This window comes from Macrotis lagotis, chromosome 1 (genome assembly GCF_037893015.1).
Source record: "Macrotis lagotis isolate mMagLag1 chromosome 1, bilby.v1.9.chrom.fasta, whole genome shotgun sequence".
In the NCBI taxonomy this organism is placed as follows: Eukaryota; Metazoa; Chordata; class Mammalia; order Peramelemorphia; family Peramelidae; genus Macrotis; species Macrotis lagotis.
The window spans coordinates 362,954,512-362,979,817 of record NC_133658.1 but is presented as its reverse complement, the minus strand read 5'-3'; the positions used below and the strand labels follow the sequence as shown (position 1 = coordinate 362,979,817).

At 45.5% G+C, this 25,306-nt stretch overlaps 1 protein-coding gene across 1 annotated transcript in view; it reads left to right on the top strand.

Annotated features, from left to right (window-relative positions):
- Window positions 1-1,429: 1,429 nt before the first annotated feature.
- The window catches only part of UNC5A (unc-5 netrin receptor A), a 100,110-nt gene continuing 76,233 nt past the window's right edge, over window positions 1,430-25,306 (top strand). Inside the window, exon 1 of the mRNA XM_074212325.1 lies at window positions 1,430-1,536. Coding sequence (XP_074068426.1) covers window positions 1,464-1,536 — 73 coding nt within the window. The 5' untranslated portion in view covers window positions 1,430-1,463. The remainder of the gene's footprint in view (window positions 1,537-25,306) is intronic.

Sequence of the window (25,306 nt, the reverse complement as noted above, 5' to 3'; positions counted from 1 at the left end):
CTCTTCCAGCACCAGACCCAGTGCCTTACACAAGAAGGTGGTCAATACAGATTTTAAAAATTGAATTGGAGACAGGGTTTGCTAGATACTAACCCCTCCCTCTCCTTTGTTCTGTCAGTTGTGGAAAGGCTCATTCAATCTTCTCTGAACTTGAGGTCAGGAAACCTGGGCTTAAAGACTGGCTTTGAAATATTAAGCTCTGTGAGTTTGAGCAAATCACTGAATGTCTCTGGTCCTCAGATGCGTTCTCTGTAAAATGAATGGGTTAGATTAGGTGATCTGAGGTCTCTTTTGACTCTAAAATCCCATGTTTTATTCCTTTACTCCAAAGACTCCATCTGTCTCCAAGTGGGTCAGGGGAAGGACAGTGGTCAGGTGGGGGAGCAGGGTGAGAGGGGAAATCATGGGAAGGGAATCACCTCCAAATGACCGCCAGCCCTTTCAGCACGACTTGGTGGCAGGGATGCCCCTCCATCTTCCACTTCTTCCCCTTACTCTACCTTTTTGTGTGCGCTTCCCTAGGAAGATCAACTGGCTTCATCTGTAATGGAGAGTGGGGGAAGAGAAGAAGGACCTCAAAGGAGTCACATACTGGTGGTGGAAGGGGGTGGGGGGAAGACCCCTTTGTTGTGTATGATAATGGGTGTGGCTGCGTGTTCTCTCCCACCCGGGGGGGAGCCGGTGGGTCCCTGATCCCTCAAACACACGTGCGGCGTCCTGGGCTCCCAAGTCCTGCGGGCCCTGGCGGGGCTCCGGGGGCTCCTCAGCGCGCGCCCCTTTCCTCCTCATCCCTAGTCCTGGAAGGGACCGGGCTGGACGAGATCTAGGGGTCCGCCGCTCGGACACTCCGCGCCTCAGTTTCCTCTTCTGCTAAACTCGGCAGGACGGGGGGAGGGCGGGGAGCGGGCCGGCACCACGGCGCTGCGCGTCCTCCCTCTGTCGTTCCAGGGGTGCGGGATCCAGCCCGGGTTTCTGCCCCCTCCCCCGGGGGCATCTAGGAGGCGGGCGGGGGGAGGAGAGGAAGCGCTCCCCCCCCCCCCCCGCGCTGGGAGGGCTCCCCCGAGCGGGGGCGGCCGGGGCTGTCCGGCGCGGCGCGGCCCCTCCCCCGCCCGCCCGGGCTCCGGCGCCGCCGCGCTCCGCTCCGCGGCTCCAGTCCGGGTTTTGCGGCGCCCCCGTAGCCCCCCCCCACCCCCGGCTGGGCTCCCCGGCTGCGGCTCCGCGCGGCTCCGCTCGCCGCGCTCCGCCTGCATTGCCGCGGACCCGGCGCCCAGGGAAGCCACGCGCGGGCCGGGCACTGGCGTCTATGCGGCCGGCCCGCCCCGGCCAGGGCGGCGGCCCCCGGGGCATGGACGCCGGCCCGGGCCGGGGCGCGGAGCCCAGCCTCTGAGCGGCGCGGGGCCCGGGGCGCCCGCACCCGCCCGCCCGCAGCCTCCCGCCCGCAGCCTCCCGCCGCGCGCCCGGCCATGGGCCGCCCCCCGCGGGGCCTGTGGCCCGCGCTCCTGGCCCTCGTCCTCGCCGTCCGACCCCGCGCCTCGGGTGAGTCACGCGGCGCCTGCGCGGCCCGGGGCCCCCAGCCCGAACTTTCCCGGCCCCGGCGGGAGGGGAGGGGGCTCCGGGGTGGGCGCCCCGAGACCGCACGGCCCGGCCTCCTTTCCCGTTGTCTGCCAGGAGTCGAGCGGAGCCCCTGCCCCTGCCCCTGCCTCCCTCCTGCCCCCCTGCCCCTGCTCCCCTGCCCCTGCCCCTGCCCCTGCCCCTGCCCCTGCCCCTGCGCCCCTGCCTCCCTCCTGCCCCCCTGCCCCTGCTCCCCTGCCCCTGCCCCTGCCCCTGCCCCTGCCCCTGCCCCTGCCCCCTGTCCCTGCCTCCCTGCCCCTGCTCCCCTGCCCCTGCCTCCCTCCTGCCCCCCTGCCCCTGCTCCCCTGCCTCCCTCCTGCCCCCCTGCCCCTGCTCCCTTGCCCCTGCCCCTGCTCCTGCCCCTGACCCCTGTCCTTGCCTCCCTGCCCCTGCTCCCCTGCCCCTGCCCCTGCTCCCCTGCCTCTGCTCCTGCCCCTGCCTCCCTCCTGCCCCCCTATCCCTGCCCCTGCCACCCTCCTGCTCCCCTGCCCCTGCTCCCCTGCCCCTGCTCCTGCCCCTGCCTCCTTCCCAGCCTCCCTCCTGCCTCCCTCCTTCCTGCCCCTGACTCCCTCCCAGCCTCCCTGCCTCCCTGACTCCCTCCCAGCCTCCCTGCCTCCCTCCTGCCTCCCTGCCTCCCTCTCTCCTGCCCCTGCCTCCCTCCTGCCTCCCTGCTTCCTTCCTGCCTCCCTCCCAGCCTCCTTCCCTCTCTCCTGCCTCTCTGCCTCCCTCCATCCCTCTCCTTCCTCCCTCTCTCCACCGCTCACCCCTCTGGAGTGGAGCCCCTGCCTTTCCTCTACCCTACCCATCCTGGTTCTTTCCTCCTCTGCCCTTAGGGGCTGCGAGTGGCTGTTTGAACTCCAGGGAATGGGGGCAGCCCGGCTGGGGCTGCTCCCAGCTTCCCCAAGCTCCATTCCCTTTTCCCTTAGGTAGAGGGCAGGGCTTCGCAGAGCCTTGCTTGGGGCACTAGAGGGACAGTCAGTCCCTGGTCAAGGGAGCTGTTGCTGGAGGTGGCCATAGTCATGGGGGTCAGGCAGAGTCACGGGGCAGCTAGCTCAAGGGGCCAGAGGCCTTGTGCTGCAGGATCTATTGGGAGAGTCCGCTGGTTAGAGCTCCTTGGGGGGGTGCCCTCTGATTGATGCTGATGCCCATTTCCTTAAATGGTCTCTCTAAGGATCCATGCTTCCCCCTGGGCCTCCCTCCCTCCCAGGCATTCTAAGCTTTTCATTGTCCCCTCCTTTCCCTAAGAACTACTCCAATCCCCTGCCCCAGCTTCCCACTTCTCCTTTACCTCCCTCCACTGTCCTCTCTCTTCTCACCTTCCCTCCAGCCTTCTCCTACCCTACCTCTATTCCTCCTGCTGCCCTGCTCATTTTCATCCGGCCTCCTATTGCCTCCTCACTACTCCATCCTCCTCCTTCTACTCCTCAGCATTCCTAAGACTCCTTCTGCTTCAACCCCCATTTTTCCCTATCTGTTACACTTAACTTAGCCCTTCTGTCCTAGGATTTCCCTCATTCCCCCATCTTATGTTGTATTGTCACATGTTATACAATTGAACATGTATTGGGGTTGTCTGCATGTTACATAGATTGCATTGTGCTTGAACACATGCATGCATGTTACATGAATGAATTGAGGACTGGACTCTTTCCCTGTTACATGGATGGCCGTGTGTGTGAGCCATGGGTGGATGTATTTGTGATTTGCATGGATGGTCGTGTGTGATGATGAGTGTTGCATGGATGGTCACATGTATAATGAATGCATGTTGCACGGGTGGTTTGTGCTGCTTTGTTGTACAGATAGATGTATAGATGCATATGATGGTGATGAACATCTGTGTGAGGGTGCACATGTGTTTATATGTTGTATGGATAAACTGTGGGGATGTTTGCATGTTGCGCAGATGGTTTTGTGTATTTGTGATTTGTACCACATGTGTGCGGGTTGTGTGTTTGTGTGGTACACAGATGTAGAGGGGGACTGCCAGTGAGTCAGGACTGCACAGCCTTGCAGAGGGGTGGGGGGAGGATTGGTTCCAGTCCCTGGTAGATTCCTGGGGGCTATGGAGAAGAAAGAATTGAGCTTTGTCAGGGGATAAGCAAAGGGAGAGCAGGGAAGCAGAGCAGGCACCTGTTGGGCAAGGGCCAGGGCTTGCCTGCAGTGCCCAGCATGTGGATGTGTGTGTGTCTAGGGGTAGCCCTGGCCCCACCCCTGCCAGACAGCAGGTCTGCCTCTTAGTCCAAGGGAAGGGAGGGAAGAGGAGAAGAAAGGAGCCAAGGTGGGGGCTCTCAAGGCCTTTCCTCAAACACTCAGGGTGATCTGTTGTTTGTGGCCAGCAAAGGGAGGAAGGGCCTGTGTAGCCCAGGAGTGACCCCTAGCCCCAGCATCTCAGCCCTGTTTTCAGTGAAGGATGCAGGTCCTTGTGGGTAGTTGTGTCAGCAGGGGGAGCTGGACACCCCAGATCAGTGTTAGATGCCACTTCATTTGAGACCATAGCTCCACCTCCGATCCCCCTCCCCAGGCCTGACCCAGCCTTGACCCCAGCCTTCCTCCTTCCCTCACATACCAATACCCACACCCTTTTCCTATAACCTTCCAGCTCACAAATACTCATGCCCATCTCATAGTAATACACATTCATCCCTCTTTCACACACCCTCATATCTGTTTCTTTCTCTGTCCTTCACACATACATCCTCCTGTTTGTCTAATTCTCTCACACACACCCATCTCTTACCCCTTTCTTGTGCGTTTCTTTCTTTTGCACACCCTTCTCTATCACTCTCTCATTTCTGTTTTCTTTTCCCATGTAGACCTCTCTATCTCTCCCTTCTCCCCCCTTCCTCCCCCCTCTTGTATCTCATTCTCTCTCAACATCTATTCAGTCTTTGCAAAATGTGGTCATTTCTAGAGGGCATTCATGGACCCCATTCCTTCTCTCATTCCTCCCTCAGTCTCATTTTTCCATATGTGGGGAGTTGAGGGACTAGGAGTTCAGGTAGGATCAATTTTACAATAGGTTACATTCCTGTAGGGCTTTTCGGTATACAAATAGCTTTCCTGAAGTAGGGAGTATAACTATTATTATTATCATCCTCATTTTATAATGAGGAAATGGAGTTTCAGACTGTCACTGGTAAGTGACTTATCCAGGAACCTATTACTAATAAATGGAAGAATCTGGGACTGGCCCCTTAGTTTTCCAGTTCCAAATCAAGTATTCTTGTGTATTCACCTACCTTAAAGAAGATGAGTTAGGCCCACAGTCAGCTGAGCTACTTGTCCTGTTCTCTCTCTCTCTCTCTCTCTCTCTCTCTCTCTCTCTCTCACACACACACACACACACACACACACACACATCCTGATAGTTCTTCCCATGTAGGGGAAAGAGGATCCCTCTGTGCATACTGCCCCAGAAAGTAAGAGGGTCTCCCCCACTTGACCCCCATCAACTCTTCTGTCTCCCACATAAGTTTAGGTCCAGATGAAGACCAAGCATTAAGGCCTCCACTGGTCTGGTAGACGGGGTAGGGGGCTGTGTCCAGGGTTGTGTCTGTGGGCATGTGGCTTCATGTAGGGTTCTAGCTCTGTGGATATACCTGTCTGCCCTGGTGCTCCAAGGTTTCCTGTCTTGTTTCCCCTGGCTCTGACATTTCTCACAAAAACACCACCATCTTCAGATCTGTGTCCTCTTTGCCTCTTCTTTCTCCTTCACACTTCACATCCAATCAGTTGCTAAGTCCTGTCATTTTTCCTTCCAAAATATACCTTCGAGTCATGCCTTTTTCTCCAGCCCCTCACTCCCCCTCATCTGGGCCCACTCCCAACCAGGGCCCTGTGTCTTCCCTATTAGGCCAGGAGCTCCAGTCTCTCCAAACCCCTCTTGTACACTTTTTCTGAAAGTCACTCTGATGCTCAGATACTTTCAAAGACTCAGCTGTTATTTGAAGCCTTTTCTTATTGTCCTCATTTATTGATGCTTACCTCCAAATTATTTTGTATTTACTGAGTGTATATACTTTGTATTTTCATATCAGAATATATGTTGTTTGTATTCTTCCTCTCTCTCCTCCCACCAAAAAAATTGCAGAATGTAAAATCCTTGAAGATAGATATTGTTTCATTTTTTTTTTGTCTTTGTATCTCAAGGGCCTAGGATTCTACTTGATACATAGGTACCTGATAAATGTTCTTTGAATTAAGAATTGAACAATTGATGCAATAAAGTGGAAAGAGTACTAGACTTGGAGTCAGAAGACCTGGGTTTTGAATCCCAGCTCTGTCCTTTACTTATCTGCATGACTATGAACAAGTTACTTAACCTCTCTGGCCTCAGTTTCCTCCTCTGCTAAATGAGGACAATATCTGGCTTGCCTAACTCATAGTGCTGTTAAAGATACTCTTTGAATTTTAAAGTGCAATATAAATGTAAATCATGGATAGGATTGTATAATTATAATGATGATGATGATGATGATGATTGTTATGCTTATCTCAGCTTATATGTTTGTCATTAAATACTCTGCACCATTTGGACTCAGTTTAACTCTCTAGTCTCATTTCCTGTTACTACTTCTGTCCCAGTCATGTCTGCTTTCCCTTTCTCTCTGCCCACTTTGATCCTTTTCCATTTTTCTGAAAAAGAGGGAGGGGGAGCTTGAGTGTGAGGCACACCCTAGGTCACAAAATAATACTTCAACACCCTGGGTTTGTTTTGTCATTTGCAAACTGAGAGGGCTGCATTAGATGATGCTTGAGGTCCCTTGTAGTTCTGGCATTCTGGTTCCTAAATCCTTGACTTCAGACCTACAAATCTAGGCTGGAAAGGTCCTCAGAGGTCACCTAATCCAACCCTCCTCATTTTCAGATGAAGAAACTGAGTGAGATGAAGTTTCTTATTTTTTGTGTTTGCAAGGCAATGGGGTTAAGTGACTTGCCCAAGGTTACACAGCTAGGCAATTATTAAGTGTCTGAGGCCAGATTTGAATTCAGGTCCTCCTGACTCCAGGACCGGTGCTCTATCCACTGCACCACCTAGCTGCCTGAGATGAAGTTTCTTAAAGCACAAGATGACATGTGAGATTTGAATCCAAGTCTGCTGCATTTCCCACTGCCTTCTCCTTCCTCTGAACTTCTAGTATCCTTGTTTTTCGGTCATGTTCTACTGTCTTGTTTGGGGTTTTCTTGGCAAAGGTGCTGGAGTGGTTTGCCCTTTCTTTCTCCAGTTCATTTGACAGATGAGGAAACTGAGGCAAACAGGGCTTAAGTGACTTGCCCAGGGTCACACAGTTAGTGAGTGTCTGAGACTGAATTTGATCTCAGGAAGATGTCTCTTCCTGACTCCAGTGACACAGACTAGCATTGATGGTTTCACATGAAACCTGAAAATATGTTGGCAGCCATGTGGAAGTGGGTCTTGTGGGAAGGAAGTTTGGTTCTCTTTCCCCATCTGTAAAAGGAAGACACCCTTCAGCTGTGTCAGCAGATGCTCTGACCAGGGAAGGGATCACCAATAGCAGGTGTATCCTGGAATGTAAGGAACTAGTTTGAGGAAACCGTTGCTTCTTCTCTTCAGGGCCTTAGGGAGAGGCCTTTAGACTAGGAAGCTGGCTACACACACTCCCTACTCAGGTACCAATATTCAAGTACTCGGGTTTATATCATTCAAGAATCATTTATAATATTAAGCACAGTGCTGTTAGTCCCTGGGACTGCCAAAAGAAAAATGAAATGGTCCCTGTCCTCCAGGAGCTTCCATTCTAATGGAGGAGACGACATATAGAAGTACACATATAACATATAGTTGGACTTAAAAAATAATATATGTACATAGACATAAAAATAAATAAATAAAAGGTCACATTAGGGAGAAGGAACCAGCAGCCAGAGGGAATAGAAGTCAGGATCTTTATGTAGAGCAGGAGTGGGGAACCTTTTTTCTGCCAAGAGCCAAAACTTAAAAATTAGCCTGCTGTATGTTGGTCAAACATTTAATTAATTCACCTCTAAAAAGCTCCTATAGTTGCCTTAGCAGTGCCCAACCAAATAATTTTGCAGGTCTCCTAAGGCCCTCCAACCAGATGTTCCCCATCCCTGATGTAGAGAATGATTCTTTGAGTTGAACTGTCAAGCAAGCTGGGGATTCTAGAGTTCATAGGGCTTGGAATATAATGTGTGAAAGACATGGAGAGGAGAGGTAGATGATGGAGTGATGGGGTAGATAAAGTACTGAGTTCAAATCCAACCTCAGACACTTACTATCTGTGTGACCCTGGGCAGGTCACTTAATTTCTCTCTGCCTTAATTTCCTCAACTGTAAAAATAATAGCAACTATCTACCTCCCAGTTACTATGAGAGTCAAAGGAGATAAGATAGCACCCTGCCTGGCCCATTGTAGTTTTTAACAAGCACTTGTTTACCCTCCTTCTATGTATGTGAGGGCTATAGCCAGGAGGCCAATTTGGCTGGACCTTGGTATTCGAGAAGAAGAGTGATGTGTTGGAAAGGTGGATTGTCCCAGGTTGTGAAGGACTTTAAATGCCAAATAAAGGAATTTGCATTTGGTTCTAGCAGTAAGTCATAAAGAGGCACAGCAGGGGTCTGACTCCTAGGCCTTGCTAATTTATCCCATTCTTTGAAGTTTAAAAAGAGTCATTGTGTATAGCCGTATTTGTTATACAAGGGTCTATAACTGCATACATATGCATGTATGTGCTGCTCATGTATTCTGCTCCAGCTACTCCTGGTTATGCTGCTGTTTCTTGTCCTCACAATCCCCTAGCTAGGTGGCCAAGGAATATCAGCCTGGAGTCAGGAAAGACCAGAGTTCAAATATGGCCTCATTTTTTTTTTGTTTAGTTTTTTGCGAGGCAAATGGGGTTAAGTGGCTTGCCCAGGGCCACACAGCTTAGGTAATTATTAAATGTTTGAGGCGGTATTTGAACCCAGGTACTCTTGATTCCAGGGCCGGTGCTTTATCCACTGCGCCACCTAGCTGCCCCTAAATGTGGCCTCATTTCATTTACTAGCTGTATGCTCCTGGGCAAGCTCTAGGTCTGTCTCAGTTTCCTCAACTATAAAAAGGAGATAATAATCACAGTCACTTACTAACTTTATGACTCTGGGCAATCTCTGCCTGCCTCAGTTTCCTCAACTGTAAAAATCTCACCTCTCTCAGAGGTGATGCGAAGATCAAATGAGAGATTATTTAAAAAATGCTTAGCAAAGTGCCTATTAAAGTTGATTCCTTTCCACTTTCCCAAGACAGTCTCATCCTGCCTCTCAGGAAGACTTGGTAGCTCAGATTCACAAAATGTTGGAACCAGAAAGACCGTCAGAAACTCTCAGATCTAGTCTTAATTTTCCTCCTTCATTTTACAGCAGAGAGGCAGAGATGAAGTGAGAAAACTGAGGAGGGAGCAAGAGAGAGAGGTCAACTTGTATTTTAAAGGAAACTGGGTCTCATCTGGCATCTCAGAAAGGGATTGAGCTGGGATCTCACCTTTTTACAGATAGAGAAATTGAGGCAAACTGAGGTTAAAGTGACCTGCCCACAGTCCATGCCTAGTGCCTGGCACTGTCTTCTGCTGAACCTGCCATTCATAAAGCCTCCCTCCCAACTCAGGGAAAGACTTTGGGCTCTCATTCCATAGTTGGAGAAAATGCAGAGACTTGTTTCTGCTTAGAGTCCTTCATCTGCTGTCTTAGTTGTGTTGGGGTTTTTTTAGTGTTTAATTCAATTTAATGTTTGTTCAGTTGAATTGAGAAAAAGACTAGCTTGATTTGTGAAGTGACTTGATGTAGACCAGAGGCCAGTGCTTAATTGGAAGTCTGCCGGGACCCAGGTTTAAATCTGATCCTGGAAGAATCTCATGTGACCATGGGCATGATATCATTTTACTACTACTCTGACTCTAGTTCCCATATCTATAAAATGGGAATAATGAAAATAACAACAAGCAACAATAATATACATGGTACTGAATTAGTCTTTAAAAAAAAAAAACCTGTCATGATTTCACCAGTGAGGATATTTCTCTTCCATTGCAAATCAGCACATCTCTGCAATTTATAGTCTTAGAGAGAGCTGCCTTTTTAATGAGACAATGTATGTAAATGCTTTTGAAATCTTTTTTTTTTTTTACTCTAAACCTGTGATATCACAGAATGGTAAGGAAACTCCATAACAAAGGGCAACTCTTCTGCAATTTAATTCTAAGAGAACTGCCTCTTAAATGAGACAATAAATATAAATTCCTTTGAAAACCTTTTTTTTTAAATCTGGACCAAAATTTCATCTATAGTATAATATACAGTAATATATAGTATTATATCATAATATGTGGTAATATATTAATATATGAAGATCATAATAGAGAATGTTTAGGAAACTCCCTGTACTAAAGGGCCGCCCTTTTTTGTTTTTGTTTTAAAAGGCAGTGGGGTTAAGTGACTTGCCCAAGGTCACACAGCTAAGTAAGTATTAAGTATCTGAAGCTGGATTTGAACTCAGGTCCTCCTGACTCCAGAGCCAGTGTACTATGTCCTACCTAGCTGCCCTAAGGACCACTCTTTTATGATTTAATAGCTTCAGAGTGTTGCTTGGGACATTAAAGTGACTTGCCTAAAGTCACATAGCCAGTATATGTCAGAGGTAAGACTTAATAACTAAAGTTGGCTCTCTCTCTACTATGCCATAATGAACCTTAAAGTGAACATCAGTTCTTATTGTTGAGTATACCTTATATCTGAGTTGTTAAATAAATGCCCCTTGAATACTTGGATTTACCACTTGACCACCAGCTTATTGTTACAGGACAGAAAAGGGTTCAGGATTCTCTCTCCCCATCACTGCCTGGAGAATAACCTTCTCTCACCATTCAGATGACAGGAAGAACCACAAGTCACAACCCTCAGATGACTTCAGGACAAGCCAGCTTAGACATCTCCTTCAGGAAGGTGTCACTGTAGGCTTTTTGGCCATTAGCCTTTCATCCATTAGACTTTGAACTAGCTCCTTGAGAACAGGGACTTTTTTAAAAAAAATTTTCCCCCAAGGCAATGGGGTTAAGTGACTTGCCCAAGGTCATACAGCTAGATAATTATTATATATCTGAGGCTGAACTAAGGTCCTCCTGACTCCAGAGTCAGTGCTCTATCCATTGCACCACCTAGCTGCCCCCCCTTTTTTATACCTTTCATTGTACCCTCACCACATACCACAGTGACAGCCACATAGTAGGCACTTGATAAATTCTGGTTGACTTACTGGTCACCAGAGTCATAAACCTCCACTTGCCTCCTGAATAAGATGCAGAATAAGACATACTTTTTGGAAATGACCAGTGAGGGAATCTGTTTTGATCACATAGTTGTTAATAGAATTTTGTTTTTCTTCTTTTTTTTCAACTTGGAAAAGAGAAGAAGAGATAGGGATAGGGTCTCTTCTCTTCCGCCTTCCAAAAAAAAAAAAAAAGAAAATAGAAAAGTGAGAAGGAATCACAGACAAGCAGGACAGCTTTGAGAGTTACATGTTAAATATAATATAATATATATATATATATAGTTAAAAATAAAAGCAAGCTATATGTAATGGAGATTTACAGTTTTAGGTACATTCTCTTCCTTCTGTTCTACAATGTATATGAAAATGGGATGTTTGTTAAGTATAGATAAAAATAAAATTATAAGAATTTACAATTGAGGAAGGAAAACCAAGAACAAATTCCCAGCAGGGCAGAGGAGAGAGTCAAGAATCGCTTTATTCTAGGCTCTCCCTCTTTGTAGTCTATCCTAATTGGAACAAAGATTTCAAGTATCCTTGAGATTTATCCCTGAGACCTTGGGCAGAGGGTCCTATCATCTTTCCAGCTTTATCTGACTTGGACCATTTGATTTCTTCTGACTTAGAGTCAGAAGGGTCTCAGGATTTTCCTCATTTTACAGATGAGGAAACTGAGGCCCAGAGAGTCATTGGGAGTTGATCACAGACACAGCTTGGGAGTGGCAGAGATGTGATCCAAGCCTAACCTTCCTGACTTCATCCAGTATTCTGCCTAGTACCATTATCTGTATCTCTGCCCTCTGCTGTGACCATCCTATAGACCTGGATGCTCCATCTTTTAAAAAGTGTTCTCCTTCCAAGATCCTAGGGCCAACTGGCTCCTCCACAAAGACCTCTCCATCGAATTTCATTTCTCTAACTTGTTTCCCAGTTATTTGTGCATGTTTCTATGTCTTGTTACAATCCAAACCTCTCTGTGTTTTTGGCTACTGCATACAGTAAGGGTTTAATAAATATTGAACAGAATTGAGATGATACAGCCCCTAGGAGTCAGTTATCTTGCTTACCTAGGCTAAATAAATCTTGACCTTATCTGAGGGGTTGGAAATCACCTGGCCTCAGTCCAATTCAATTCACTTTTAAAAAGAATTTATTGTTTTCTTTATGTCCACGACTTTGCTACATTCTGATATAAAAATCTCTACTCCCAAGGAGTTTATATTCTCCTAGAGTTAAATTACCTGACTAGAAGTAAGTTTCTAAAAAATAAATGTAAAACAGTTGTATTTATTACACCAAAATAATTAGTGAAGAGTTAACACTAATTATTTCAGGGAATCAGGAAAGACCCCTTGAAGAAGGTTTTACTTTAGCTGGACTTTGAAGCCAGGGAGGGGTAGAAATGAGGAAGGAGGGCATTTCAAGCTTATGACAGACAGCTGATAGTAAAGAGGGGGAAAAGGCTCAAAGATAGGAGATAGACAATGAATAGGAAGCAGTAAGAGGGCTCCTTTGCCTGGATTGTAGAGAACATGGGAAACATGGACAGTCAGTCTGGAAAGAGAGTGGGAGAAAGATTGTGAATGCCAGAGAGAGATGTTTCCATTTTAATAGATGGTGAAAGGCTTTCAGAGCCAGATTGAGAGGTTTATATTTTTTCCTTAAAGATAATAAGGAACAGTTGAGGTTTCTTGAACAAAGGAATGACACAATCAGACCTGAGTTTCAAAAAATAACTAATTTGGCAACTGGGTGAGAAATTGATTGGAGAGGCAAGAAACAAGATGCAGGGGTCCCAGTGAGGTGGTTTCTGTAATGATAGCACAGGTGAGAAGCGACATGGTCCTAAGGGGGTTGTAATGTGAGGAAAGAGAGATGGAGACAGTTTCCAGAGAGGTTGGAAGGTCAAATCCACAAGACTTGGCAACAAATTGGAAGCCTGGAGTGGGAGTGAAGAGATGAAGCTGACTCTTGATTTTCAAAACTGAGTAACCTAAAAAAATAATGCTATGACTGAAAGAGGGAGACTAGGAGGAAGGGTGGGTTTATGGGGACAGATAATGATCTCTGTGGGGTGGGGTGTGACCATGGGAACAGGACAGTGAGGATTTTCTACTTACTTGAGCCCAATGAGGGGAGGACCCTGAGACACTTATGACCTTCCTAGACCACCTTTATTCTGGGTGGCAGGTGTTCCCAACGGTCCTATTCACATCTGCCTGCCACCTGCTCCACCCAGAGGGACTCTGCACCTGCTGGGCCAGGGGGGTGGCTGCTGTGGGAGCAGGGAGCATCACGGTGGCTCCAGGCATCACTCAGAGCTGAGGGATGAACTAGGTAAACTCGGGCCCAGATCAGAATGTTTTTGTTTCATTCTTATACAAACCCAAGAAGAAAAAAGTCACAGACCTTCCCTGAGGATCAGCCAGGCATGTATGAGACCTGACCCGTGTGTGTGGAAGGGAAGACAAGCCAACCCTGATCCTTTTGTTTCTACTCTGGGCATGAGCTGTCTGATATAAGGCTGGTTAGGGTCACACCCGACCCGACCCTCCCAGCTCTCACCCCTAGCCCCAGAAGAATGACTGGGAAAGGGAGATTGGTAAATGAATGTGGAGGAGGATTTAGTGTTCATCTAGAATAATTATCTCATTTATCAGAGGAGGAAACTGAGGCTTCCAAGAGGGGGGAATTCAGGTACCAATTATAAGCCAAATTTCAAACTCAGGACCTCCATCTCTAAATCTAATTTTGTTTTTACATTTGTGTGTATGTGTGTGTGTTTGAGAAAGAAAAGAGATATAGAGTGTCTTTGTTTGGCTTTCTTCCCCTGGGATTAGAAGTGAACAAGATTCAGGAGGAAGAGGAGCCCTGGCTTTCTTTTGTCTTTCTCTGTAGGTGAGATGTTCTGTTTGTGTGTGGGGCAGAGAGGTCTCCCCCCCCCCATCCCATTCTCCTCTTTCTCACAGCCTAGAAGCCAGGTGGACAAAGAAAAAGAGACCTCTCTCAATCTCTGTCCACCCTCTGCAGTAATTTGTTAATTTAGGAATATTGTCTGGGTCCAGATTAGATAGGGGCCTGGGTTCCCTGTGGGTGATGGAAAGGACTGCAGGGGGGGGGGGCGGTCATTTGCAGCACAGAACAGGTAGGAAGGTGATCCTCCCCAGTGGTACAGCCTCTTCTGCAGCAAAGCTTTGCTTCTTCTACCCAGCCCAGCATCTGGAAGGCCCATCACTCAGGGTCACCTTGAAGCTCCTAGCTGATAATAAGGGGAAGGGGAGTCAGTCTCCTGTTTGGAGATACTTTTCAGCTCTGGGCCAAGAGTTAGGAAGTAGGGAGATGCAGGCTGGGTAGGACTAGGAGGAGGAGTGTCTAAGCCCTTGTTGCCTTTCCTTGTTTCCCTTCTCTCAAGAGGAGGGAGGAGCTCAGGCTCACCACCCAGCTCTTACCTTCCTACTTGAAGACCAGCCTTAGGGGTCTCAGAAACTGACTCCCCAAGACCATCCAGACCTCTGCCCCTTACAGCACAAGAGAAATCCCTCACTTCTGTTTCCAGAGGGCTTTGTGTGCCTGTTGCCCTTTTCTATATGAATCCAACTCTTCCTAAGTTGAGGGATGTTCACATTCTCTCTTCAGTCCCCAGAGATCTCAACTGCATTTTCCTTCCTTCCCTTAGCCTCAGCTCACTGTTTCAGACTCTGATCCTCAGGGACCTGATGAGGTGCGTGCCCCTCCACCCCCAATTCTCTGAAAGAGGATAGGCAGTGTCTACTCTGTCTCTCTTCCTATGCCCATCTCCTTGAGGTTTAAGTCCTAGCACAGACCTCCTATCCCTGCTCCCACCACCATCAGAACTGGGAGCATCTCTGAGCCAGAAGGAGGTCCAGAAGGGCTGGGGTGGGACTTCTTGGTTTAGGGACAAGGGAGGCAGGCGGGGAACCCTAGGGACACTTGGCAGATCTAAACCATCTGGTTTTAATCAGTAGGCACGTGAGCAGGTTTGCCAAAGCCCCAGCTTAGAGTCCACAGGGATTAGCAATTAACAGCTTCAACTTCTCCCTGACTTTTTCCCCCTTAGCCTGAGAGCTAGTCCCTGGGGAGGAGCTTCTCCTGGCTCCCCTCCCTTTCCTCTTCCCTAGACCCTAGAAAAGAGTATTAATATCTGCTGAGGTTAGGGTAAAATATTGTGAGACAGGGCCCAGGAATCTTTTTTTTCTAAGCCTAGGTTTCCAAATAAGGGTGGGTACCCCAGAACCCATAGGTTAATAGGGTTAACTCTTCTGTCAAAAACTGGTTTTTTGGTGGTCATCCAGTCCCCTCCCCATGTCTCTCTTCCTTCCCAGAATGGGAAAATTCTCTTATCTTATCTTTGCCCCACCCCCAATCAGAGAACTCAAGTGGGGCATTTTTGTATGAAAGGCCCCCAGAAACCCCAGCTGGGGCTTCAAGAGGTAAGTAAACAAGAGAACCAGGGGTAGGAGATTAGTTTTTTTCTTCTCATGTTAACTTGACTTGCTATCCAAGTTTTTTCATTGCTGTATTTCTAGACAATGAGCACCTCAAGGGCAGGAGAAACCCAGTGTCATTCTACTCTGTCTCCCCTACAATTTGGAACATACAGTGACCTAAGTACTGGATTTAGCATCTGGAGTCCTAGGGCTGTAGATAACTACACTGTGATGGTAGTCAAGCCAGGTTCCCTTATAGTAGAATGGGGGAATTGATGCCTGGCCAGCCTTGCTTCCAGGGTTGTTCTGAGAGCGGGCGAGTGAGAGAATGGGCGGAAAAGCTTTGCAACTAGAAACACTACCGCCCCCACACACACCCTCTGCATGCATTTTGGAGCTATTATTATAATAAGCACTTGTTTATTTGATTCTGATTCGGTCACTGAGTTCTATCCCTTGGCACCCTCCAGCTCCCAAAAGATGCAACTGCCATCTTCTTTCCCATGTTAGATTGTATGAATATGAGGCCCCAATACTTTAAGCTCACAGAGGGTTGAGGGAGCAGAAGAAAAGGCTTAGCTAGAGACTTATGTGGTGAATCTGAGCCTGCCCTGATACCCAGGTAGTTCCTGGACTCTTTTCTTTACAATCATCCTAAGATATTGGAGTCATAGACTTAGAGCTAGTATGGCCTTCCAGAGCATCCAAGTCAACCACATCATCTTATAACTGAGCAACTGAGGCCAAGAGAAGTTAAGTAACTTATTCAAGATCATACTTGTAGTTTTCTGAAGAAGAATTTGAACCCAGGTCTTCCTGACTCCCAGGACCAACACTACATCCATTGTGGCCCAGTGACTCTATGGTAGAGGAATACAACAGTAGGAGAGTCAGCTTTGGCTATTGTCAGGAGAGCCCCTGGCCCTGGGTTAAAAACCTTGGACAACAGAAGCAGAGGAGGAAGTGAAGGGATATGGTGCATTGATGGTGCCAGGGCAGGACCATCAAGATGGGAAATTATGTCACCCAGAAATACATTTAAACTCTGTCAGTTCCTTTACCTGGAAAAGAGATAGCTTGGGGGGGGGGGGTGAATGATGATTATCTGTAAGATAGAACTTTGGAGAAATAGTGAGTTATCAATCCATGTTTTCTTTTGGAAAGTAAATGGCTGGGGGTAAGGAATTGGAAGAGATGGGGGATAGGATCAGATGAAGGTGAATTCAGTTCACTGAATGGTCCAGCCACAACCTCTCTGGGAGTCAAGGAATAGGATGGAGGAGCCCAAGGGACTAGGGACAGGTTCCTAGGGATGCTGCTGCTTGGAGCTGATCCAGGGAACATTTGCATTTAGCCCCTAGGGCTTTCATGTTTCATTCTTTTCTAAACCAGATCTAATCTCCAATTCCCTGTCTCTCTTCTGCTGACATATATTTTTGTCCAATTGTAGCCCCCCATCCCCCGCTGCTTTCTCCTCTCTTTGCTCCCCAACCTTGCAGAACAAAATTGAGCATTTCAAGGGTCTTCATACAAAGAGAAAGGGAATGTTTTTCCATTTTTTCTTTGTCTCTGCAGGGCCTATCACAGAGCTTTGAACATAGTAAACACTTAATAAATGCTTATTAAATTTTGGATTGACAAATTCCAATATAATCCACTTGAACAGAGTTCCTTAAGCTTTTTTGTGATGTGTGCCTCTTTGCCAGTCCAGTGAAGAAGGTGGACCCCTTCTCAGAATAATGTTTTTAAATGGAAAATATAAAATACATAAGATTAAAAAGGAAACAAATTGAAACATGGGTATCAGATTTTTTTTTAATGAGTTCAGACCCCAGATTAAAAACCCCTGCTCTACAATAAGGCCATGGAAGTAATAATAAAAGGACCTCTCTGTGGAGTTTATTACTGCTCACCGCATCCTGTCCCCTATTCAGAATACTCTCCTTCCTTAGATTCAGAAAGCAAATTCATGTGGTTCTCCTATATCTCTGCTGCAGTGGTTGTCTTCTTCTGTCCATTAGAGTTGATCTCAAGACTCAGTCTTCTCTTCTTTCCTACATTCACTTAGCAACCTCATCTATCCCCAAAGCTTCAGTTCTCACCTCTTTGTAAGAATATATTCTGACCTCCTTTCCAAGTTTTAAGAGTTCTGAAGCTGGGGTCTATGGATAGGTTTCAGGGGGTCCATGAATTTGGATAAGAAAATGATAATTATATCCTTATTTTTACTAACCTCTCGCTGAAATTTGCCATTTCTTCCAATTATTTAAAAGTAGAATTCTGAGAAGGGGACCATAGGTTTTACCAAACTGATAAAGGTGTCCCCCTTTAGACCTAAGCCTTGATCTAACCAACCCTAAATTAGCTGTCTTACTTTGAAAGTGTCTCAAAGTGACCCCTATTCCATTCATCCATTCCCAAGATTATTACTGTCACCTCCTTACTACCTGTCTCCTAAAATAGTTTGTTACCTCCATTATCCCTCTTCCTCTAATCTCTCCTGCCTGGAACTGGAGTCAGTCTTTGGGAAGGAGATAGGAGGCAAAATCTTGTTTAACTCTAGAGCAGGATGCTGAGAAGGATGACAGGAGACCAGTGTAAGGAAAAGGGCTGTCATAAACTCTGGAGATGATCTGTGTCAAACCAAATTATTCTGATTTTAAGGTGATGGAAACCTGCTTATATTTTCCTGGCTGGCACTTGTTGGGGCAGAGAGATGTTTAGTGATTTCAAGAATGAGAATAACAAACCTGCCATGCCACCAGGAGCTTCCTGATCAGGTGGCAATAAGCCAAGGATTGTAGAACCAACAAATAATCCCCCACACTCAAGGTAGACAAATTCTCAAATGCCACCATTTTCATCAGGAAGCTTCCTGCAGGGCTGGGAGAAATAGCAAAGGGCTTTCCTGGGGCTTGGGGCAGGGAACAGTTGTTGCTGAGTTTTAATTAAAATTAAATTAGAAATGAATCAAGCATTTATTAAGGACCTACTGTGTATCAGAAACTAAGCTTTGGTGTCATTCAGTTTAGGTCTGAATAGTTTCTTTTTATCACTATTTAATGAACTTCACTCTATATAGCTTCCAGAATCAAATACAAACTTGTTTGGCATTTAAGACTCATAACAGTCTGGTCCAAGCTACCTTCTATGCACTACATGGTTCAGCCCAACTGGCCTTATCGTTCCTCATATGTGATATTTCTTCCTTTCTTCATGCCTTTCTACCAGCTGCTGTCCCCATGACTAGAATACTTTTCTTCCTCACATCTGCTTCTTGGAATCTTAAATTCCCTTCAAAGCTCCACTCAAACACCTAGCTTATATTGTTCCACCATTCTGACTCCCCATCTATTAACTTATTATATGTGTGTGTGTGTGTGTGTGTACTTACTGTGTTCTGTGTTCTATAGAATATAAGCCCCTTCAGGACAGGAACTAATCATTTTAAATCTTTGCATTCCCAGCTAGCACAGTGTTTGATGGTGCCAGTTAGCCAACAAAAATTTATTAAGCCTACCACTAGGTCTGTATCTCAGAGATCAAAAAAAAAAAAACAAGAAAAAGAAAGAAAAAAAGGATTCATATGTACAAAAATATTTTTAGCAGCTCTTGTGTAGCAAAGAATTGAACATTGAGGAGATGCCCATCAATTGGGAAATGGCTAACCAAGGATGATAGAATACTATTGTGCTATGAAAAATGACAGGCAGGATGCTTTCAAGAAAAACATGGGAAGAGTTACATAAACTGATACAAAGTTAAGTGAGCAGAACCAGAACATTATATGCTATAAAGGCAATCTTGTATCAATTGTGAATGACTTCACTGTTTTCAGCAATACAGGGATTCAAGACAATTCTTTAGGACTTACAATGAAAAATACCATCCACCTTCAGAGAAAGAACTGATAGAAACTGAATGCAGATCGAAATAAGCCATTTTACTTTCTTATTTTTTTGAAGATTTTGTCTCTTCTTTTGCAACATAGCTAATATGGAAATTTTTTTGCATGATTTCACATGCACAATATCAAATTTCTTGCCCTCTCAAGGAGGGAAGGGGAGGAAGGGAGAGACCGTGGAACTAAAAATTTTAAAAAACAAATGTTAAAAAAAATTGCATGTATTTGAGGAAAATAAAATAAAAACACTTATTAAGTATTTTCCAGACACTGTGCTAAGCATTGGGAATACAAATACACAGTAGGTGCTTAATAAAATGTTTGTTGATTGAATGATTGATTCATGTTGCTACTTTACTCAAAAATTCTCAGTGGCTCCCTGTTGCCTACAGAGAAAATTTTATGTTCCTTTGCCTAACATTCAAGGCCCTCCATTATCTGGCATTTCCTTATCTTTTGAACATTACCAAATATTAAATTACTGTCTAATTAATCTCTATGCCTCTCTACACATTCCCTGTATCTGGAAGGTCTTCCCTGTCCCTCAAGCAGGAAGAATTATCTGTTCTCCAGAGTCAGTAATATTATATATCACAGATATCACCTCTATAATGCTATAAATGTAATGTGTATTACAGAAAGCAGTTATCATCTTTTTAGATTGTTAGCAGTAGGTAAATAGGAACCATATCTTACCTAATAATACCTTTGTTCTTTACCTGTACAGACATCCTCTGACTGCTTCCTTTCATGTCTTTATTTACTCCACCAGCAGACTCTTAAGATCCAACCTCCCATGCCTGAAATTCCTTCCCCTTGTTGTGGTTGTTGTGTGACCCTGGGCTTCACCCTGTTTGCCTCAGTTTTCTCATTTGTTAAATGAGCTTATTCCAGTATCTTTGCCGAAGAACTGAAACAGTAACAAAACCCATGACCAGAATGGCTTCTTCAAGACTCATCTTCAATCCTACTTTCTTCAGTATGCCCTTCTAGCCCCCTAAACTGGCAGTGTTTTCATCTCTGAGATTTGTCTTCTACCTACAGTCTGTATCCTGCATCTAGTTATTTTCATATGATCTCCCCTTTCAGGATGTGTAAACTTGAGAGCAGTCTTTCTTTGCATGCCCAATGTTACTTAGTTTAGTACCTGATATATAGTATCAATATAGTAGTATAAGTATAGTATAGTATAGTATAGTATAGTATAGTATAGTATAGTATAGTATAGTATAGTATAGCTGACTGACTTCTAGTATTACCAGCATCCCCTAAGTTAACCAAATGCTTGATCAGGAAGTCATCTTTGACTATTTTCTCTCATCCCACTCACATTCCGTAAATTGACACATTTTGTCCATCCTTTCACAATATGTCACATTTGTTCTCTCAAATCTATATTGCCACTAGGTGGCGTAGTGGATAAAAGCTAGGTGGTGTAGTGGATAAAACACCAGCCTTGGAGTCAGGAGTACCTGGGTTCAAATCCGGTCTCAGACACTTAATAATTACCTAGCTGTGTGGCCTTGGGCAAGCCACTTAACCCCATTTGCCTTGCAAAAAAAAAAAACCTAAAAAAAATCTACATTGCCCCTCCCCACTCAGTGCCACAGTCATTAAAGCCCTCATTGCCCTTGGACAAACACAAAAACTTTCCAATTGCACTCTTGACTTGTAGTCTCTTCCCTCTCCAAGCCATGCCTCATAGCTCCAACAAAATATTCTTCCATAAGTATAGGGCTGATCACATTACTCCCTTCTTCAAGAATTTTCAGTAGCTCCCTGTTACCTCTAATGTAAAATACAGCTTGGCATGTAGTACCCTTCCCAATCTAACTTCGGTCTAAAAGACAGTATTTCACATTATTCAGCTCCATGACCTTCAGCTAAACTAGCTTGCTTGCCATTTTCCAAATTTGGCATTCCATCTTCCACCCTCATGCTTTTGAATAGGCCTGGAATGCATTTCCCTCTGAGGTTTCCCAATTTCCTTTAAGATACCCACCACCACCACGAATCATCTCCTACAGGAAGCCTCTCCTGATCTTTTGAGTGGTTCTCACTTCCCCTTCCTCAGATTATCAGCTATTTCTGTTTTGTACCCTTAATAGAATGAGGGTTTCTTGAGGGCAAGAGCAATTTTTTCATTTCTGTTTTTGTAAGTCCTCGTGGATTAGCTCAGGCATGATGCCTGATATCTAGTGGTCATGTATTAAGTGCTTGTTGAATTAAATCGAAGACAGTGGATATAACTAATTCATTTAAAGAATAAGGAAAGAGAAAAAGGGTTAAAAGGTAGAGGAAGGTTTTTTTTTTGTTTTGTTTTTTAATAAGCAAGGGAGCATGGTTGTTCCTTGGAGGAGCCAGGAAAGGAAAGAAGCAGGGCAGAAAAAAAATTGAAGATTCTGAAAGTGAGGGAAGCAAGCTCATCTGCTAAGGGGTGCAGGGCATGAATTGGCTTTCTTTAGGGAAAAAAGGTCCAGAGTGTGGCAGCAGAAAAAAATTCCCTTCTCTACCCTTTTCATTCTTCTTCCTCAGACCATCCCTATCATCTAGTCCTTCTTTCTATCAATCAATAATCAGTCAAAATTTATTAAGTTGATACAAAGACAATAATGAAACAGTCCCTACCCCCAAGGCGTTTACATTCTATGAAAGGAAACAAGGTAAGATATCTCATTTTACGCAGAATGAACAAAGGTAGTTTGTGAGGGAAGTTCACATCCTTTCTATCCTCCATCTCTGTCTATCCCCACTGTCAGTGCCCTATGTCTCTTGCTGTTTGTCTTTCATTTCCAAAGAAGATCATGACATCAGGAAGGTGATGCCATGACAAGGACATGAATTTGGATTTGAGTGAGGGGGGTGTTGTGCTAAGTCATCTGGGTCCAAAGACCAGATATTAATCAGGATGACTGGAGATGACCCTGGATGCAAGACAATAACAGTGACTTGCCCAAGATCATACAGCTAGTTAGTGACTGGTTTCGAACTCCTGCCCTCTTGATTCCAAGGCCGGTGCTCTATTCACTGCACCACCTAGCTGCCCCTTCCTCTGTGTCTAGCCTCATCATATATTACCATATGCCTATCCTTCCATTCATCCTCTTCATCCATTGCCCCCATCCATTTCCCACACTGAGCCAGAGTGAAGTTTAGTGGAACCTATTTTTTAGATATGAGAGCAAAAAATGAGTAGTATAGGGTAGGGGGCTCTCAGGGAATGAGAAGTGGGAGGAATGAACTCTGGGGGTCAGGAAGGCAATGTTTGCTCTAATTGATGCTGGTGAACTGTGCTTGTAAGGAGCCAGGCCTGGGAAAGGACTGCAGGACTGACAGGCCCAGCAATGAAGGCTTCTCAGTCAGTGGAAATCAGAATTGATGGGAACAGAAGGGAGCCTGTGTATGTAGCTAATAATAGTTAACAGTTAGCATTTATGTAGTGTTTTAAGGTTTGCAAAGCACTTTACAGATGTTATCTCTTCACATCAACCCTTTGAGGCAGTTGTTATTCTCTTCATTTTACAACTAAGGAAGCTGAAACTGGGAGAGGATAAGAGACTTGTCACAGCTCTGGAGCATATAAAGTTGAACTTGAACTCATCTCTTTTCTCCAGCTTCAGGGTTCTAGCTGCCGAGATGCCTCAGAACTAGTTTCCTGGGGCTGTGCCTACGGGATATGCTCTGAACAAGAAAGGTGGTGGAACCATGGAGGGTGAGGTTGCATGAAACTGAGGCCCACAGCCAGTAATCATTGTGAATATTGAAGTTCATTTCACTCTGCTGAACACTTACTAAATGATTGCTATTTATTTAGTGACTGATAAACTAGGTACAAGGGGCAGTTAGGTGGTGGGTGCAATGGATAAAACACCTGAGTTCAAATCCAGCCTCAGCCACTTATTAGCTGGGTGACTCTGTTTATCTCAGTTTCCTCACCAGGAAAATGAGCTGGAGAAGGAAATGTCAAACCACTTCAATATCTTTGCCATGAAAACCCTAAATAGGTCTGGAAAAGATGAACCCGACTAATTGACTAAACAAGAAAATGCTAAGTACAAAGACAGAAACAAAAGAATAGATTTCACCTTCTGGAGTTTTAAATTTACCAAGCTCACAGTTTATGTCATGAGATCATAAAGGTTAGAGCTGGAAGGGACTTTAGAGAGTACTTAGGTCAACCCTTTCATTTTACAGATAAAGAAACTGAGTCACACAGGATTCTAATTCATGTCTTTCCCGCTTCAGATCCAGTGTCTTTCTGTCCTACCACACTGCCCTTCCTTTTTGGGGTGATGGGGGTGGGGGGAGTCATAGAGTCATTAAGATAGGATGGGATTTAGAGAAACCAGAATTATCAACTTTAGTGCTGGAAGACCTCTCAGATTCCCCTAGGGCAGGAGGTCTGGGTGTCCTTGAACTTGGAGAGTGCTTTGCTAAGTCATCTGGATCCAGTGGCCAGATATGAATCAGGCTGACTGGAGATGACCCTGGATGTAAGGCAGTTAGGGTTAAGTGACTTGCATAAGGTCAGCTAGTTAGTGGCAAATATCTGAGGCCAGGTTTGAACACCTGTCCTCCTGACTCCAAGGCCAGTGCTCTCTATCCACTGTGCCACCTGGCTTCCCCTTCCCCTATGTCTATCCCCATCATGTATCACCATCCTTTCCATCTATCCATCCTCTTCATCTATTGGATGAGGAAAGCATTCCACCTTTATTTCAACATAATTGGTATCCTTCATAATTCCATGTATGTTATTTCATTCATTTTTAAAAAAATGTGATTCCAAGAAGGGGACCACAGACTTCACCAGACTGCTGAAGGGGACCGTGACACTAAAAGATTAAGAATCCCTGCCTTATTGCCTGTGTAATTCATTTGTAAAGCACTTTTAAAAAAATCTAAAACACTGAAGATTTTAACTATTAATACTGAGAGGCAGCATGGCACAGTGAATAGAGAGTTGACCTTATTGGGAGATGGGAGGCCCTGAGTTCAAGTCTCATCTAACTCATGTTAGCTATGTGACTCTGGAAAAATTACCCAACCTCTCTGTGCTCTAAGGCACCTCTCTAAGACAATAGAAATTGCAGCAGAAGCTCCTTTTGACCTGCATTATGGGAATGGCCTTATCTGAAGGCCTAGAGTGAAATTCCAGGCCTGGCACCTGTTTCTGCTATTTTATAGATAGAAGACTGAGTGCCAGATAAGATCAAGAGAAATGTGTGATTCAGGATCACACAACACATGAGTTTGAGAACCTTTAACCCATTTTCTTTTTTTCCTCTTCTTGGCTCTTCCCTCATTGCCCCCCCCCCTTTCACTCGTAAGAAAAATAAAGCTCAGAGAGAAAATTACTTGCCCAGAGTCTCAGTGATTCAAACCCAGCTCTGTTGACTACCCCTGAGGAGGTAGGAGAGGGTGGAACCTGGGTATGAGACAGGTAGGTATTGGTCTCTTTACCCTCCAACAAGAGCCCTTCATCTCCCTTTCCTCAGGCCCTTTCCCCTTCTCCCCATCTCTGACCCTGCCATCCTTTCCCTCTTCCCTACCTTCCTCCCTGGAGCCTGGCCCTTGCCCTCCCCCCTGTGCCTGCCTGGGACTGATCCTGGCTGGTTTTCTTGTCTCATCACCAGGATAAATGTAGCTACAAACAATGCACTGGGCTGGGCGCTAATTTGTCAGACGCAGCCGGGGCGGCTGTGATTCTGAATGCATTAACATTTTCACATGAAATCATTTCAATTTTTAGTGATTAAGAAGTATTTGTTTTAAAGTGTTGGGAGCAGAATGGTAATTTACAACAGAGACTGGGGGGGGACCTGCAAAAGTTGAGAGGGAGACCTCTATACTCAGATGCCACTCAGAATTCACCCCAGGATCATGGAAGCAGATAAGAGTGAAGCATAGACTATGAATAAGAAAACATTCAAAAAAGCCATACTATTGCAGAAATCAGGTAAGGTAGAAAGTATAAATTTTACCTTCCCTTATTATAAAAGGGGGAACCAAGGTTCCAAGAAGAAGATACCTTGCTTCCATGAAAACAACCCCAT